Here is a 19,242-nt window from a genome sequence, read left to right as displayed (position 1 = left end):
TCCTCCCACTTCCCATTACCACCCCTCCTCATCAGCCCACTCCTTCCCATTAGCCACCTCCCCATTGCTCTCCTCTCTCTATCACACCCTTGTCTTTGTCATTACACGCCTGTCCTCGCAATGACATCCCTTCCCCATTACCCTCCCTCCCTCCCCGCCCGTCCATTACAACCCCATCCATCCCCCTCTCACACTCACTCTCTTCCTCGCTCTCGAGATCAGAACGCCGCCGGTTGCCAGGGAAACAAACCGTCAAACATCCCACAACCCCCCGCGGCACCCGGCACAAGCCCGGTCTGGCCCCGGCCCCGGCCCCGGCCCCAACTGTACGCACGCGCAGTGCCGGGACGGGCAGGCAGCTACAAGTAAGGTTGGTTTCTGTTTCTAGGTTACTTTGACCTTTTAATAACATCATCATGCTTCTCTGAGATTACTGGGAATGATAGTAGCAGCCAGGTTACTGCCTTGGAGCAGGTCAGTGAATCCTCACAGTGCAGGTTGTACTGCAGGTAGACCCACAGGTAAAGGGTCTCCTCTCCTTTAATCTTCTTTACCAGCCCCTTGTCACTGGCTGCAGGGTCATAGCTCAGTTTTCTGTCACTGCCTCCATCTCTACCTTATCCTCCCCAGTCACCCCAAACCAATTGGAGGTCTTCTCTGTGGATCGGCTCATAATCATCAGGAAATGTGGTTGCCTGCCTGGATCACTCACTCTCTGTGCCTCTTTTTTTAAATGGGAGGAGGAAGAGTTTTTAAACTACTCAGTGAAAATCATTTTTAACAGTGCATCCATTCTGGGACAGGCCAAATAAAGACACGCATGGGAATTCCTACCGGCCTGGCATTCAAACCGGACCTCCATTAACAAACATATAGCTTTGGACCCTGTTTACCAACCATTCAGAAACAGAAGTGATATCACCCACCACAACAAACCAAGACACGTAAATGGCAAATGGGACAAAACACCAGCGCTTCGCTGTAGGCTCACTGATGATGTTACCTAGCATGGTCACAAAATGTCTGAGAACAAACCCACCAGCTCATCGAGCAAACTGATGACCTAATCATTTATTGAGTCATACATCAAACCTTTTGGTCAACTCATCCATGTCGACCAAATGTCCTAAATTAATCTAATCTCATTTGGCCCATGGTCCTTTAAACCCTTCCTATTAATAGAGACGTACAAAATAATACATGGCTTGGAAAAGGTGGATGCTAGGAAATTGTTTCAGTTAAACGAGGAGACTAGGACCCGTGGACACAGCCTTAGAATTAGAGGGGGTCATTTCAGAACAGAAATGCGGAGACATTTCTTCAGCCAGAGAGTGGTGGGCCTGTGGAATTCATTGCCACGGAGTGCAGTGGAAGCCGGGACGCTAAATGTCTTCAAGGCCAAGATTGATAGATTCTTGTTGTCTAGAGGAATTAAGGGCTACGGGGAGAACGCTGGTAAGTGGAGCTGAAATGCGCATCAGCCATGATTGAATGGCGGAGTGGACTCGATGGGCCGAATGGCCTTACTTCCACTCCTATGTCTTATGGTCTTATGGTCTATTCATATATCCATATAAATGCTATTGTATCTGTGGCCACTGTTTCCTCTGGCAGTTCATTTCCATACATGCATCACCTGCTGTGTGGAAAAGTTGCCCCTGATGTCCCTTTTAAATCTTTGCCTCTCACCTTAAACCTCTGCCCTCTTGTTTTGAACTCCCCTACTTGGGGGACAAAAATACCTTGGCTATTCACCCTACCCATGACCTCAATTTTATAAACCTCTGCAAGATCACCTCTCAGTCTCTGACTCTGCATGGAAAGATGGCCCCACCCTATTCAGCCTCTCCCTATAGCTCAAATCCTCCAACCCTTGCAACATCCTTTTAAATATTTTTTGAACCCTGGCAAATTTAACAATATCTTTCCTATAACAGAGAGACCACAATTGAATGTAGTATTCCAAAAGTGGCCTCACTAAACAACTGCTGCAGTATGACATCTCAATTCCTATACTCAGTGCACTGACCAATGAAGGCAAATGTGCCAAATGCCTTCTTCACCATCCTGTCTACTACTTGCAAAGAACTATGCACCTGCACCGCTAGGTCTTTCTGTTCAATAACACTCCAGTGCCCTACCATTTTGGGGAGTTTTGTTTTGTAAGTATCAAGGAGAAAGTGAGGTCTGCAGATGCTGGAGATCAAAGTTGAAACTTTATTGCTGGAACAGCACAGCAGGTCAGGCAGCATCCAGGGAACAGGAGATTCGACGTTTCGGGCACAGGCCCTTCTTCAGGAATGAGCAGAGAGTGTTCAGCAGGAGAAGATAAAAGGTAGGGAGGAGGGACTTGGAGGAGGGGCGTTGGAAATACCTATCACATTTCCAACGCCCCTCCTCCAAGTCCTTCCTCCCTACCTTTTATCTTCTCCTGCTGAACACTCTCTGCTCATTCCTGAAGAAGGGCCTGTGCCCGAAACGTCGAATCTCCTGTTCCCTGGATGCTGCCTGACCTGCTGTGCTGTTCCAGCAATAAAGTTTCAACTTTGTAAGTATCATACTTACTGGTCAAAAGCAAGCTGCTTAAGCCTTTCAAATTCCAGTTATATCTGATTAGATCATTTTCTGATGGTATGGAATTTTTGATGGTATGCCTTTGGCACAAACTGGCCAAAGAAGGATATCCTTCTTTGCTGCCTCCTAATCAGTGATAGTCTCCATTTCATCCTTGAGGATAGTATCTCCACAGTAATGGTAAGTGCTGGACTGTTGTGCTACCCACTTGAAAGAGTTGAAAATTTTCATCTCTCTCTCCAAATTTAAGAACTAAATGAGAAAATTGCCTTAAATTTGTGATATTAATGTGATCAAGATATATAGTAGGAGTCTATCATAAGCTCAAGCTGTCTTGGTTCAAGCTCCCATTTCTGCTGTTTTTCCTGAAATTCTCTCTTTTTTTCTGTTTCTTGTCCACATTCTTCCCCATCCTGTCTCTCTCATCCCCTCTTTCGCTCTTTGCTTTACCTTCTCTTATCTTGAAATTCTAATTCCTGCTGCTCCAATTGACTGCTACAGCCAAAATGGCCAACCGTAACCTCTCGACTGCTACAGCCAAAATGGAGGAGGGAAACTTCTGCTTTGCTTCTGTACTTTTGCTTGGCATATCTAATCATAAATATAAACATTTCTGTCCCTTTCCTGCAACAACAAAGTTTGAAGCATAAAGTTAAGATCTGAGATTGGAGGAAAGTGTTTAGAAGGCTTCATTGTGTAAAACAAAAGTTGCAAGAATGTTCTTAAATTTCATTGGGATAATAAGTATGAATATCTTGAGTGCCTGAAGTCACTGAACTAAACATTAACCCCGTGTGATCTGGTTTTATGTATTTGTTTTTGTTCCTTGCTTTTTAAATGTTTTATATATAGCTTCTGCTTTGTAACTTATGTTTTGTAACTTATCAGAATTCATATCTCTATGGGAAATGGAGTTATGAAATGGGAAATGGAGTTATGAAAGTGTGGATGTGATGTGATGTGATTGTGTTATAAAAAAACCTATGAAGGCAGACTTAAGTGAAATATTCAGTGCTGGGATTTTAACATGTTATTATGATTCTCCCAGATAAAAAGAAGAATTGTGGTGCAAAGCAAATTGATTAAAATTTTGAGGTTATGGTGATGTGTCCCTTTGAGTGGACTCGATGAGCCGAATGACCTTACTTCTGTGGGATATAGGTAAAGTAGTGTTACTTATGCAATTATAATTACTTATGCAAGGTAAATGAACTCACACCAGTGTGTAATTGTTTCAACTAAGAGCTGAGTCAACTAGAATGCAAACTATGTGGAGGAAATACATAATTGTTTTTGTATTAGGTAAAATTGTATGCAAGAATGAAACGTGACTACAAAACAATGGTGGATGTTACAGACAAATAGATAAGGTGCTGTGAGGATTAGATTTTTTTTAGATTTGAATTAGAGTGTGGAAACAGGCCCTTCGGCCCAACAAGTCCACACCGCCCCGCCAATGCGCAACCTACCCATACCCCTACATTTACCCCTTACCCTAACACTACAGGCAATTTAGCATGGCCAATTCATTCATCTTTGGACTGTGGGAGGAAACCGGAGCACCTGGAGGAAACCCATGCAGACACGGGGAGAACGTGCAAACTCCACACAGTCAGTTGCCTGAGGCGGGAATTGAACCCGGGTCTCTGGCGCTGTGAGGCAGCAGTGCTAACCACTGTGCCACCGTGCCCCCCAGGATGTAGGTTGTCAGATATGCTTGCACAAGTAGTAGTTATAAGCATCTGTTTCTCACTTCTACAGAAACACAGAAACAAACCCCAATTAGAAGGTCATAAGGATCAGTATGGTTGGGGAAAGCACAGATGGAGGGAGTAGATAATACCTAACAATGGGCCACAGCGGGATGTGGTCAAACGGCCTTGTGAGGCCAGAAATAAGCATTTTGTCACAGATCAGGCCGGATAAGGCAAGAGATAAACAGGAGTAATGGGGCCAGTCTTAGAGAAGTGGAAGATGTAAACAGGGAGGAGCAATGGGATAAAAAAATAGGAACCAAATTGCATAAATATCGTGTATTAGTTGAATTCTGTGTGTGTGTGTCCCTGCCTTGTAGACAGTGGACATCGCACCCTCTTGCAAGGGTGAAATAAATGACACAACTGATTCAGATCTTGTCTCGGACTGAAATTATTGAAGTGAGTGAGCTTTGTTTCTCACACTTCCATTCCTATTTCTTATGGCCTTATGGTCCCTTGAACAATGGGATAAAAAATAGGAACCAAATTGCATAAATATCGTGTATTAGTTGAATTCGGTGTGTGTGTGTGTCCCTGCCTTGTAGACAGTGGACATCGCACCCTCTTGCAAGGGTGAAATAAATGACACTACTGATTCAGATCTTGTCTCGGACTGAAATTATTGAAGTGAGTGAGCTTTGTTTCTCACACTTCCATTCCTATTTCTTATGGCCTTATGGTTCCTTGAAAGAGCTAATAGTGGTCTTTAAAACAATAACTGCAAAATGTTTATTTGGAGTCAGAATGTTAAAGGTTTCTGGTGAGAAATTACTTCCTTAATTACATTTGTATAAAGCCAATTGAAGAAAGCAGACTCAACAAATGACACAAATTTATTTCCTCTTTCCCTTACAATGCTGTGCTATTTAGTTTAATAAAAAAAGTTTTAAATAAAAAAAACTTGAGAATTATTGAAATTGAATTGGCAATTCTGTAATTTCGTTCTCGTGTCAGAGTGAACTTTCATCCAAATTTCATTTTAATATTACTTTTATTTACTTGTGGGGTGTGGGCATTGCTGGCTGACCAGAATTAATCACCTGTCCCTGGTTGCCCTCGAGAATCTTTAACTCTGGATAGTAAAATTTGCTCTTATTAAATATCAATTGGTGTGAATTGATTCTTTAGAGAAAAAACTGGAATTTTGAAACATTTGAAGTATAATTTTCTTTGAAAAAGTCTGTCAAAGAATTTGAAAGTAAAATTCGACATTACAAGGAGTGTAGTTTTCCCCTTGTTCTGAAAACAAAACGAGTACACATGGCTCCAATCTCTTTTTTTTAGATTACTTACAGTGTGGAAACAGGCCCTTCGGCCCAACAAGTCCACACCGACCCCCGGAGCGCAACCCACCCAGACCCAACTCCCACGTTTACCCCTTCACCTAACACTATGGGCAATTTAGCATAGCCAATTCACCTAACCTGCACATTTTTGGATTGTGGGAGGAAACTGGAGCACCCGGAGGAAACCCACGAAGACATGGAGAGAACGTGCAAACTCCACACACAGTCGCCTGAGAAGGGAATTGAACTCTGAAGCTGTAAGGCAGCAGTGCTAACCACTGTGCCACCATGCCACCCACAGAAGGAAGGATGAGGGTGATCATGTAATAACATCCAATACTTTTGCCTCACCCCATTTAAATCAGAGAATTTACTTATAAAGACTTGAGAATTTATAATGCTCAATAGATTATAAATTTGGGGTTTCTGAATTTGGGAGACATTAGGATTAATTAACCCATTCTTCCTAACGCAGGATGTAGGAATTTTAATTTTGTTTCTCAGATCCAGCATGGCACCTTCAAGAACTCCTGAATCTCTCAGTCAGTGTCACAGTACAATGATGGGTTAAAAACAAAATATCTCTTTGAAAATAAATTATAGTTAAGCCACCAAGCTGTTTATTAATAATGTACCTCAGTATAAGACACTACTGTGAAAATTTAGAGTATATTGAGTATCAGGTATTTTAAAAGTACAAAGCCTGGACACTAAAGAAATTATATTATGGTACCATTACTTGCAGTACACTGTTGTATACTAGCCCTCAGACACTTAAACAGCCTTCGACCACTACCCTTCTGTCCTATTACTAAGCTAGTTTCTGATCCATCTTACTAAGTTTCCCTTGATGTGCTCTAACCTTCTCAATCAGCCTCCATTGTGGGACTTTGTCAAAAGCCTTGCTGAAATTCAAATTAACTTGATTAACTAAAACTTTCCCCATTGGCACACCATCACATTTTCAAAAAAATTGTCACACATTTGTCAGGCATGACCCCCCTCTGACAAAGCCAAGCAAATTTTCCCTAATTAACCCAGGCCTTTCCAAGTGGGTATCAATGTGCTCATTCAGTATTTTCTCCAATAGTTTCCCTGTCACTGATGAGTCTATAATTTCCTGGTTCAACTCTACCAGCTCTCTTAAAAAGGTGAACGAGATTAGCCATCCTCCAGTCCTCTGGCACTTGCCCCATGGCTAGAGAGGAATTAAAAATTTGTGTCAGAGTCCCTGCACTTTCCTACCTTGTCTCATGGCATGCAGTTCATCAGGTTAGAGGATTTATCTGTTTTTAAGATGAACAGAACCTGCAATAGCTCCCATTTCCAAACTGTGTAGGTTTTTTATTATCCCCTTTCTTAAATTCCACACCTACCCTTTTTCTTTACCAGTCTGAAGATGAACTCAACACCCTTCCAATATCCTGTGGCTTCACACACAGGTTGCCACCTTAGTCCATCATGGGCCCTACTTTTTTCTGCTTAACCTCTTCCCTTTAATGTATTGAGAAAGTATCTTAGGATTCTCCCTAATCCTGTTCACAAGTCCTTTCTCATGCCTCTGTTTGCGCTTCTAATTGCTTTCATAAGTTCCCTCCTGCACTACTTGTACTCATGTAGGGCAACAGCTGAATTGCTACCTTTGGACTTGCTAAAAGTCTTTGTCCAGTCATGGACTGTCCTAGCCATCCAGCATTCTCTGAACTTACTGCTCCTCCATCTCCCTCTAAAGTACGCATGTTTGACCAGCTCTTCCCAGCTCCTTTTTGAATGCCCCCAATTGCTCCAATGCAGATGTGCCCTCAAGGAATTGTCCCAGTCTAGTGTGGCCAGATTCTGCTTTATAAAATAAAATAAAATCTGCCCTCCCCCCAATCCAAAGCCAGCTTTTGCAGGCCAACTTTATTCTTGTCACGAACAGATTTGAATGTGGTCGCTGTTGACGAAATGGTGCCCCACTGTCACATCAAAAACTTGTCAAGCGTCTTTCTCCAGAACCACATCCAGCATCACACCATTTGATAAGGTTCCCCACAGTAGGCTATTGCCTACCTAGGCATGGCATTGAGGGTGATTTAGTGATTTGGAGCAGAAATTAGCTAGCTGAAAGAAGACAGAGGGTGGTGGTTAATGGAAAATGTTCATCCTGGAGTTCATTTACTAGTGGTATACCACAAGAATCTGTTTTGTGGCCACTGCTGTTTGTCATTTTTATAATTGACCGAGATGAGTGCGCATAAGGATGGGTTAGTAAATTTAAGATGATACTAAGGTCAGCGGAGTTGTGGATAGTGCCGAAGGATGTTGTGGGTTACAAGAGGACATTGATAAGCTGCAGAACTGGGCTGAGAAGTGGCAAATGGAGTTTAATGCAGAAAATTGTGAGGTGATTCATTTTGGAAGGAGCAACAGGAATAGAGAGAACTGGGCTAATGGTAAAATCCTTAGTCGTGTAGATGAGCAGACAGATCTCTATGTTTATGTACATAGATCCCTGAAGGTTGACACCCAGGTTGATAGAGTTGTTAAGAAGGCATGCGATGTGTAGCTTGTATTGATAGAGGAATTGTGTTTCGGAATGGGAAAAATTGGGCTAAAGAATGAGTATCATGTGCACCTACTTTACAAACAACATAGTTTGGTTTACCCAATAGATGGAAAATTCCAACACTTTATGTTCTGAGCTATATGTAGCAAAAATATTAGCAGAGGAAATCATATTCCGGCCAAAGGATCAATTTCACAGGTAAGGTCATTAAGAAAGTATGCAAGCAAATAGAAATTCAACAAAAAATTCACATACCATATTCATAGAGCTCTTGCATGGTTTAAACCGTGAAACGAACATTAAAACTCCACAACAAAGATGATACAAGAGTTGGGAAAGGTGAGTAACATTCTTGCTATGTATCTTGATACTCTTTCCAGTAATTCCAAATAAGAATATGGGACTCACACCCTTGGAAGTATTGATTGGTCAAGCCATTTAATTGCTAGATTGAATAATTGCCAGTAAGGCTGATGTAGGACCACTTAACAGTAAAATCTATGGATACGTCAAGGACTTGAGTAAACAGTTACACCTGTTTTGGAATAAAGTCAAGTACGGGCAGGCAGTTAAGGACATGGAACAAGATCAACAGTTTGAAAATGACAGATACCATGGATCATAGACATGGTAAAGTGGGTCCCAGTCATGTTGGCACCAATTTTAATTTTTTTATTTGGCCTATTTTTTAATCAACCTGTTCAGAGATGTTATTACATATTTCTGGTGCTGCTGGAACTTGAGCCTGGGCTTCCAAAATTAAGGATAGGGACACTACCAGCATGCCACAAGATAGCTTCTAGCACGGACTTTACGAGGTAATGATGATAGGTGATACATTTGTGCTGATAGATATAAAAATGGGGAGTAGATGGGAATACTAGACACAATAAAAACTGTACTACAATTCTAAGGAGCTTTACAACATGACTGACGGGATCAGAGTTAATATTGTTACAAGCAGGTCGTCATCGTGAATGGGAAATGCTGACTGTGAATGTAGAAAATAACACTTACCGACACCCTGGACAATATATTCAGCTGCCCATGAGAGGAACAGGAGAATGAATCAGACAATGTAACATCCACCAGTCACCATATTCTAATTATTCTGTTATTGCATCCAGATCATAGTATCATCATCAGCCTAAAAAAGCTAGGCAATATGAAATTGGTAATAATACTGACAGTTGGGAGTTTTGTACACCAGATAAACTGGATATTAAATTCTGGTATGATTCTGAAGGAAACTGGTCATTGGAGGGGTCTGACCAGAACCGAACATGGTATGTAAGGTGCAGTTGTGATGAACCATCTGATGAAGGAGCAGCGCTCCGAAAGCTAGTGCTTCTAATTAAACCTGTTGGACTATAACCTGGTGTTGTATGATTTTTAACTTTGGAATTGTTTCAGTTGTTCAGTTACTGCTCAGTATTAGGCTAGATGCTCTCTTTTCAATTGCTTTCACACAGTGCCTTCTGCTGGACTCCTTCTGTATCAATGACACATTAAAAACTACTGATAACAGACTTTATATCTCTCACATCTCTCTGTTGATAAATAAAGTGTTGGATTTTTCCCAATTGGGGAGTTGGTTTCTGGATTGTAAGAGGATTCAGTAGAGAAGGGTAGAAATGGGTGTTTGTACTGAACTATAGTTTAACAATAAAAGAGTTGTAAATCTGTGTAGGTTTTCTACTGGCTGATTTAGCATGTGGTTATCTCTTTATCAACCTCATTGAATATTCACTGGTGTAAACACCTTATTTAATGTCCAGTCTGATCAGAGTCCTGACTATTTTTAACAGTATTTGATCTGATTTCCATTATACCCCCTTCACTAAAAATATCTCTGTGGACTTGTTGATTCCAGATCTGTAGTTGGATATTTTCTGGGGTTCAGTTCTTTAGATTCATGCACAATCATTTCAGGAGTTAGTCTCATGCCCAGTTCTTTGTTGTATGTGTGGCCCTTGATACTCAACTGTATTCAATTGCACTGACAATGTTCTTACACATTTGATCTGTTAAGAAGTATTCTGCACTCATCCAAAAGCTGATATTCTAAATACTTCAAGGTGGGCCTGCAATTTATTTCTAAGCTTGTCAAAAATGCGAATGAAGCAGGGCTTATTGAAGGATTGCATGAAAAGGGTCATAGCGAGGTGGCTGGAGCCAGGAAACCAGTTTCACAATTTACAATGTAAAGTGTCAGAACAGTCATGAATGTACAAAGTTAAAAATTACACAACACCAGGTTATAGTCCAACAGGTTTCATTGGAAGCACACTAGCTTTTGGAGTGTCGCTCCTTCATCAGGTGATAGTGTAGGGCTCGATCGTAACACAGAATCTATAGCAAAAATTTGCAGTGTGATGTAACTGAAATTATACATTGAAAAATTGATTGTCTGTTAAGCCTTTCATCTGTTAGAATACAGTGATAGTTTCACTTCTTTCATGTGTAAATCACTGTATTCTAACAGATGAAAGGCTTAACAGACAATCAATTTTTCAATGTATAATTTCAGTTACATCACACTGCAAATTTTTGCTATAAATTCTGTGTTACGATCGAGCCCTCCACTATCACCTGATGAAGGAGCGTCGCTCCGAAAGCTAGTGTGCTTCCAATTAAACCTGCTGGACTATAACCTGGTGTTGTGTGATTTTTAACTTTGTACACCCCAGTCCAACACCAGCATCTCCAAGTCATGAATGTAAGTAGGAAAAGTCTGGATGAGGTGAGAACAAGAATAGTCTTGTAGGAAGAAATAGAACAGAGAAATACAGCACAGAACAGGCCCTTAGGCCCACGATGTTGTGCCGAGACTTAATCCTAATGTAAAATATAGTAACTTAACCTATGCACCCCTCAACTCACCGCTATCCACATGCATGTCCAGCAGTCGCTTAAAATTCCCCAATGACTTCGCTTCCACCACCTCAACTGGCAATGTATTCCATGCATTCACAACTCTCTGTGTAAAGAACCTACCTCTAACTCTGCTTTATACCTTCCTCCTAATATCTTCAAACTATGACTTCTTATACCAGTCAATCCTGCCCTGGGAAAAGTCTCTGGCTATTGACTCTATCTATTCCTCTCATTATTTTGTACACCTCGAAATAAATTCAGTGAAGCAGAAACCTGTTGAAATGATGGGTGTGCCACAATCCTGTTTATGGATTTTGGTAAGGAGGTAGAAGTAGGCTATGCAGGTTTGGAGGACAATGATGTGGGAAGCTACAAAAATAAAATCTGCAGAGAAGGTGAAGTCAGTGAACGTCCTGGAATCAACAACTTAATGTTCTCTGGTGGCGAGTGTTGGCACTAAACCACTGCAAGGTAGAGGCTGGCACACCAGATATCAACAGCACCACCCTTATTAGCAACCTGGTCTCCATATAGCTAGAGACAAAAAAAACTGAAGATGCTGGAACCCGAGGGAGACAAGCAGGATGGTGGAAGAACAGAGTACGCCAAGTAACATCAGGAGGTGGAGAAGTCAATGTTTCCAGTGTAACCCTTTTTCAGTTAGCAATCTTTTGTGGAGTGGGGAATCATGAAGCTGAGCATCAGCCTTCCAAACATGTCCACTTCCAAGTTCATATTGGACAGGCCTAGTTCGAAGTGGAGGGATTCCTCTGGTTGCCTGCCTCTTCTAAAGTCCAGTTGCAATGTCTGTGTCTCTCATTACACTTCACACCTTCCATGAGCTGTAGGTATGTCAGGGACTGGAGTGTGCACTGGTTACTAGCACAATGATTGATTCCTAAACATTTATTAGCTATCTTTTATGGTTGTGGGTTTTTTTTTAGTTTCAGTTGTGCAGCTTTAAAAGGCAGCACTTTTCATGTCTTTTGGTTTAGGGAAGCAGTGGCAACATGGTTAAGTCACTGGACAAGCAGTCCTGACTAATGGCATGGATTATTTTCTAAATGGAGAGAAAATTCAGAAAGCTGAAATGTGAAGAGACTTGAGAGTTCTAGTCCAGGATTCTCTTAAGGTAAACTTGCAGATTGAGTCAGTAGTTAGGAAGGCAAATACAATGTTTGATTTATTCTTTAAACCATTTATTTTAAGAGGACGAGAATATAAAAGCAGGATCTACTTCTGAGGCTTCATAAAGCTTTATAAAACTTTATTCAGAACACATATAGATTATTGTGAGCAACTTTGGGCCCTATACCTCAATAAGGATGTACTGACCCTGGATTGGGACCTTAGGTTGTTCACGAAAATGATCCCAGGAATGAAAGGCTTATCGCCTGAGGAACGTTTGAGGGCTTATGGATAGAATAAATAGACAAGGTCTTTTCCTTGGGGCCGGGGAGTCCAGAACTAGAGGGCATAGGTTTAGGGTGAGAGGGGAAAGATATAAAAGAGACCTAAGGGGCACTTTTTCTCGCAGAGGATGGTACGTGTATGGAATGAGCTGCCAGAGGATGTGGTGGAGGCTGTACAATTGCAACATTTAAGAGACATTTGGATGGGTATATGAATAGGAAGGGTTTGGAGGGATATGGGCCAGGTGCTGGCAGGTGGGACAAGATTGGGTTGGGATATCTGGTCAGCATAGACGTGTTCTTCCAAAGGGTCTGTTTCCATGCTGTACACCTCTATGACTCTATACCTGATCAAATTTAGAAGAATGAGGAGGGGGATGTAATTGAAACTTACAGAATACTGCACAGCCTGGACAGAGTGAATGTTGGTAAGACGTTTCCATTGGTAGGCGAGACTAGGACCAAAAGAGTACAGCCTTAAAGTAAAGAGAAGACCTTTTAGAACGGAGATAAGGAGAAACTTCTTCAGCCAGAGAATGGTAAATCTATGGAATTCATTGCCACAGAAGGCTGTGGAGGCCAGTTCATTATGTATATTTAAGATAGAGATAGATAAGTTCTTTATTGTCAAGGGGCTCAAGGGTTGTGGGGAGAAAGCAGAGGAATGGGGTTGAGATACTTATCAGCCATGATTGAATGGCAGAGCAGAGTCAAGGGGCCGAATGCTATCATTTTTGCTCCCATGTCTTATGGTAACCCAAATGTAAGGTTCTGGAGATATGGGTTTGAACCCCACCATGGCAGATGGTGAAATTTGAATTTGATTTAAAAATCTGGAATTCAAAATAAAGAATATCGAATGACGACCATATAACGATTGTCAAATATTGTCACAATCCATCGGATTCACTAATATCCATTAAGGAAAAAAAATTACCGTCCTTACCTGGTCTGGCCTACATTTGACTCCAGCCTCACAGTGATGTAATTGACTGATGACTGACCTCTGACATGGCTAATCAGTTCTAGGGTAGTTAGGTATGGGCAACAAATGCTAGTTTGCCAACAGTGCTCACATCCCCTGCAAGAAGTTTAAAAATGGTTTGCTGACTCCACATTGATTGATGTAGAAAGTTAATGAAGATTCAATTGGGATTGTACAATTACTTCCACAGCTTTTAGCAACAACTCTGTATTTTTTGCATTAACACCTTTGCTTATTCTGTTACCATCTCCTTTTGCCTTGCTTGTTTATGATTTAACGTCTTCCTCCTTAGATTAGATTAGATTACTTACAGTGTGAAAACAGGTCCTTCGGCAACAACTCTGTATTTTTTGCATTAACACCTTTGCTTATTCTGTTACCATCTCCTTTTGCCTTGCTTGTTTATGATTTAACGTCTTCCTCCTTACTCCCTCCCATTTCTCCTGTTGTATTATAAAACCTATCTAACTCTTCCAATCTGATAAAAAGTCATTGACCTGAAATGTGAACTTTGTTTCTTTTTCTGCAGGTCCTCTTATGCCACAGAGTAATTGCTGCATGTTACTTTGATAACACTTATTATTTAGATGATATGTGTCTTTTCAGTTTGGTCATGTTTAAATTAGCACATTAGTTTTATTTACTTCCTTGGGTTTCAGTTTCCTCATTGATGCTAACTGAACACTAATGTACAGGCTGGAATGCATTTCTGTTACCATCGGAAAGTCTGGAGCAACCTTCAAGCACTCAGTTGGCATGGGGACAGACAGACTGCTTCTTCTCAAAACATTGGTCCTAACACCATTTGCCAGGACTCGTAACAGAAATGTGCTAATTTAAACATGACCTGTGTAATTCTTTGCCTGTGTGAGACCATTCTGGTTTATTTTCACTAGGTACCACTAGCAAGCGATCATGCAGAATCATGCTGTACGCCTGCATCAGTTTAGATTAGATTACTTACAGTGTGGAAACAGGTCCTTCGGCCCAACAAGTCCACACCGCCCCGCCGAAGCACAACCCACCCATACCCCTACATTTACCCCTTACCTAACACTACGGACAATTTTCACCTGACCTGCACATCTTTGTGACTGTGGGAGGAAACCGGAGCACCCGGAGGAAACCCACACAGACACGGGGAGAACGTGCAAACTCCACACAGTCAGTCGCCTGAGGCGGGAATTGAACCCGGGTCTCTGGCGCTGCGAGGCAGCAGTGCTAACCACTGTGCCACCGTGCCGCCCACAAGTTCTTTAGGGTTGGGAGAGAGGAGCAGGAGATGGTGGATGGTTTTGTAATATAGTCGTAATCTCCATTTCTCTGAGCCCAGAAGGTCTAGGTTCAGATCCCAGAGATGTGTTGTAACAAGTCTGAGCAGGTTCATGGGTCTTATGGCACATGCAGAGTGTCCCTATGTTTCAATGACAGAAAGTGATAATTGATCACTGCAAGATATTTATGGTCAAACATTTTGATTAATTGTAAAATCTTCAGAATATATACTGTGCGAGTTCAACAGGTAATAGGGAAGTCAAATGGAATGTGCATCTTCATTGCAAGGGGAATGGAGTATGAAAATAGGGCAGTTTTGCCCAAACCACACCAAGCACTAATCAGACCACAGCTGGAATACTGTGAATAGATTTGGGCCCTTTACCTCAGGAAAGGAATACTGGCAGTGGAAGGAGTCCAGAGATGGTTCACTAGGACAAATTGTTCTATAAAGAGAGATTACGTTGATCAAGTCTGTATTCATTGGGATTTAGAAGAATGAAAGGTAACCTTGTCGAAACATGCAGATTTGACAGGGTGGATGTGGAAAAGTTGTTTGGTGTTTTAGGAGAGTGTAGGACCAGAGGGCATAATCTCAGATAAGGGATTGCCCATTTAAACAGAGAAATTCTTCTCCAAGGATTGTGAATCTGTGGAAGTCATTACAGGGCTGTTGAGGTGAGGTATTTTCATAGCTGACAGATTTTTAATAAGTAATTAAATCAAGGGTTGTGGAGAAAAGACAGGAAAGTGCAGCCCAGGATTATCAGATCAACCATTATCTCATTGAATTGCGGAGCAGACTCGATGTGCTCCTACTCCGAGGTGTTTATACTGTAGTGCGTTTCTAATAAACCACCAGGTAGCCCCGTTCTCTCTCACTGAGTCGCTGTCAGCAAAATAACCTTATCAATGGAAGTGAAAGTCCTTTGCACTTTTTAATCCAGGTGAATGGACGCACAATTTTTTATTGAATTTATTTTTGCAATGTCATTTCCTGAATTGCGAAATTGTTGCTGATCAGCTGACCATAAACTCATAAAACGGTGGGTGGGGTGATGACTTTGCAGTAAAGGGCTCGGCGTGTTAGCTAACTAGTTAGTTAGCGAGTGAGTGTGTGAGAGCTGCACAATGGCCGACAACACTATCTTGTACTGGGGTTCGGGCTCCCCTCCCTGCTGGAGAATCATGATCGCTTTGCAAGAGAAGAAACTATTTGGGATCCCGCAGAAATTGCTGTGTTTTGACAAGCAGGACCACAAGTCACCGGAGGTGCTGGCTGTGAACCCCAGAGGACAAGTAAGGCGGGTTTTAATAATCTCAACAGCATTGTAATCAAATGTAGTCGGTTTTAGACCAGTACAAGTGCCCAGCTCGCTGTTCTGAAGCTTTAATTCGGAAGCAACCACTTTCAAGTCATTCTGGAGGTGAAACCTGTGCGGGATTTTCGACCTTGTGGAGTAATTAGCCCTCTTTTTAAAAATATATTGCAGCTCCCAAGCTTCAAGCACAACGGGAACATTGTGAACGAGTCTTTCGCAGCCTGCATGTACTTGGAGGTAAGAATCAGCCCGATCAAAACAAGACAGCGTCAAGTTCCAGTCCTCTCAAGTTTAGGCAATTTGGGATTTCCGTTTTTGAGACCCCATAGGGCTCTCCCTCCTGGTTCACCCGACACACGGAAGTACCAAACCTGCACCGAAGTAAAATGCGCAGATTGTTGAAAATCGAGAATTGCTGTAAAGCCTCCCAAGTGGGAGTAGCTAAGGCTGTCACTGAGCTTCTCCTAGCCATTGGTCCCACACACCACTCCAGGGAGGAACAGTGAAATGACACACTGCTGGACCAAAGCAAACACATGCTGGAAGGAGTCAGCAGGTCTGGCAGCGTCTCTGTAGAGAAAGCGTCAACGGACCCGAAATGTTAACTCTGCTTTCTCCTTCCAAATGCTGCCAGAGCTGCTGAGAGTCGCCAGCGATTTCTGTTTCGATTTCCAGCATCCGCAGTTCTTTGTTTCTAGAACATGCTGCTGGAGCTCCTTTTGAATCCCTAACCGAAAACCAACATGTCACTTCCCAGTTTTTATACTTCTGTCTCCTAGACTGGAATCATTTGATGAAATTTTCCAGCTCATGGTGAGAAGTGGCGCTGACACAGTCAGTGGACTGGGGACAGAGGTGAGAGAGGGGGGTCCCATGGGGGGTGGTGGTGGAGGGGTGTTCCAGTAGATTGGGAACAAACAAAAGATTTCAGAAGATCCTCGGAAGTAATGTGGGAGTTGAGGTAGGAAAGAATTGTGTCCCAAGAGGAACAGGTTGAAAGTTTGGGAGTACCACACCTGTCTTGTTTATGACCTTGGGGGGGAAAAAGGTTGAAGTGGGATTAGGGTCAATTGCATTAGAGGCAGATAACCACAGGAGATGAGAGCACTGACCATTAAGGGATCGGGTTAACTCCATCAGCTGGATGGTGGTTTGTAATACAGAGTGACACCAGCACTAATGTGCAAGTTCAATTCCCATCTTGGCTGCTGTCACCCAACTTCTCAACCTCACCCCTCCCCTGAGACATTTCATTGCAGCTCCTGACAAGTATTCTGTTTTCCCATTTACTCCTGTTCCACATAGTGCAGAAACAGGTCATTCGGCCCAACAAGTCCACACCAACCCTCCAAAGAGCATCACACCCAGACCTGACCCATGACCCTATTCCTGTAATCCTGCATCTCCCATGGCTAACACACCTAATCCCTGAACACTATGGGCAATTTGGTATGGCTAATCCACCTAACTTGCACATCTTTGTCTGTGGGAAAGTGAGGACTGCAGATGCAGGAGATCAGAGTCAAAAAGTGTGAGCTGGAAAAGCACAGCCAATCAGGCAGCTTCTGAGGAGCAGGAGAGTCAATGTTTCGAGCATAAGCCCTTCATCAGGAATGAGCTCTTCATTTTTGGACTGTGGGAGGAAACGGGACCATCCAGTGGAAACCCTCACCTTGTCTGTCTTTTGTCTGCTTCATCATTCCTTCTATTATTTAATCTTTCCAGCCTCCCACTTATCTCTGACCTTCTCTTATGTTTCATCCTGTCCTTTCCCTGCTTCTGTGCATGGTTTAAATCTGGTCATTTACTAACTTTTGATCGTCCTGATGACCTGAACCCTGAACTGTGTTTCTGTCTTTCTCTTCCTGAGGACATTTCCTAAACTGCTGACTATTTCTGATGTTTTCTGCTGTTGGACTGCATTGGTAGCCCAATGGGACTGAGTTTTGTACCATGGTGCCAGTGCAAGCTTCTGGTGAGTGACCTACATGGAGGGTGTTTATGTTGGATAGCAGGTCCAAATTAAAGGCATGTATGAAGTTACAGGTAGCAGTCTGAATTTGGACTCTTTTACAGTCTTTATAGAGTTTCAAAATCAGGTTCAGATGTTTGTCAACTTTGGTGAAACAGAACTAAGCCATTTGGTACATCAAGTCTGTTTTTCCATTCAGCGAGATTATGGCTGACTTGGTAATCCTCAACTCCACTTCCTTCTGTTATCCTATTGATTAAAAGTCTGTCTGTCTCAGCTTTGAACATACTTAGCGGTTCAGCCTCAACACCCCTCAGCAGTGAAGAATTCCACAGATTCACTGCCTTCTGTGAGAAATCATTCCTTCTCATTTGTGTCTTAAATGGGCTTGCTCAAAAATCATGCCCTCTAGTCCTGGACGCTTATAAAGGAAAGAAACCTCCCTACATCTACCCTGTCTGTACCCCCTAAGAATATTTCAAGTTTCAATAAGTTTGCCTCTCATTCTTCTGTACTCCAATGAATACAAACCCAACTTAATCTCTCTTCATAAGAAAATTCTTCCATAGCTAAAGGCCTACTGAGCTTTCTCTAGAATGCCTCAAATGCCAGTATATCCCTACTAGATAAGGGGATCAAACACTGTTCCCATTTTTCTAGATTTTGCCTGACTAATGTGTTGTGAAGTTTTAGTAAGATTTATTTTTATATTCCATTTCCTTTCCAATAAAGGCCAAAATTCCATTTGCCTTCCCTGTTACCTGCTGAACGTGGATACTAGCTTTTTGTGATTTAGAACAGTTAAATGCGTGGCTACAGGGATGGTGCAGGAGGGAGGGATTCCGGTATTTGGATAACTGGGGTTCTTTCTGGGGAAGATGGGACCTCTATAAATAGGATGGTCTACACCTGAACCTGAGGGGCACCAGTATCCTTGGTGGGAGGTTTGCTAGTGCTCTTGGGGGGGGTTTAAACTAACTCTGCAGGGGCATGGGAAATTAGACTGTAGCTTTAGGATGCAGGACCTGGAGTGTAGGGAGGTTAGGAACATGGCATCAATTTCAAAAGAGGGTGCATGTAAACAGGAAAGTGCTTTGAAGTGTGTATACTTCAATGCAAGAAGTATACGAAATAAGGTAGGTGAACTTGCAGCGTGGGTTGGTACCTGGGACTTCGATGTTGTGGCTATTACGGAGACATGGCTAGAACAGGGACAGGATTGGCGGTTGCAGGT

General features: G+C 42.3%; 2 protein-coding genes and 1 long non-coding RNA gene across 7 annotated transcripts in view; 2 read left to right on the top strand and 1 right to left on the bottom strand.

The window, feature by feature from the left end:
- dnaaf1 (dynein axonemal assembly factor 1) overlaps positions 1-8,526 on the bottom strand; it is a 131,954-nt gene extending 123,428 nt beyond the window's left edge. For 3 of the 5 annotated variants that reach the window (XM_043707394.1, XM_043707402.1, XM_043707398.1), the window contains exon 1: positions 199-310. Coding sequence is in view for 1 of the 5 variants with exons in the window: in XM_043707397.1 (XP_043563332.1) it covers positions 8,421-8,442 (22 nt within the window). In the remaining 4 variants the exon portion in view is untranslated. Of the gene's footprint in view, positions 1-198; positions 311-8,420 lie in introns of those variants that run through there. The other 2 variants (XM_043707396.1, XM_043707397.1) reach the window with 2 other exon arrangements.
- LOC122558617 lies at positions 305-5,653 on the top strand. Its single transcript, XR_006314203.1, has 3 exons — positions 305-370; positions 3,623-3,735; positions 5,616-5,653. It is a non-coding gene; the product is annotated as an uncharacterized LOC122558617 (long non-coding RNA).
- A 7,259-nt stretch (positions 8,527-15,785) lies between the features above and the next one.
- LOC122558615 (glutathione S-transferase A-like) overlaps positions 15,786-19,242 on the top strand; it is an 18,263-nt gene continuing 14,806 nt past the window's right edge. The window contains exons 1-2 of the mRNA XM_043707404.1: positions 15,786-16,013; positions 16,208-16,273. Of these exons, the coding sequence (XP_043563339.1) occupies positions 15,846-16,013; positions 16,208-16,273 (234 nt within the window). The 5' untranslated portion in view covers positions 15,786-15,845. The remainder of the gene's footprint in view (positions 16,014-16,207; positions 16,274-19,242) is intronic.

This window comes from Chiloscyllium plagiosum, chromosome 17 (assembly GCF_004010195.1).
Source record: "Chiloscyllium plagiosum isolate BGI_BamShark_2017 chromosome 17, ASM401019v2, whole genome shotgun sequence".
NCBI lineage: Eukaryota > Metazoa > Chordata > Chondrichthyes > Orectolobiformes > Hemiscylliidae > Chiloscyllium > Chiloscyllium plagiosum.
This window is presented reverse-complemented; position numbering and strand designations above follow the sequence as displayed.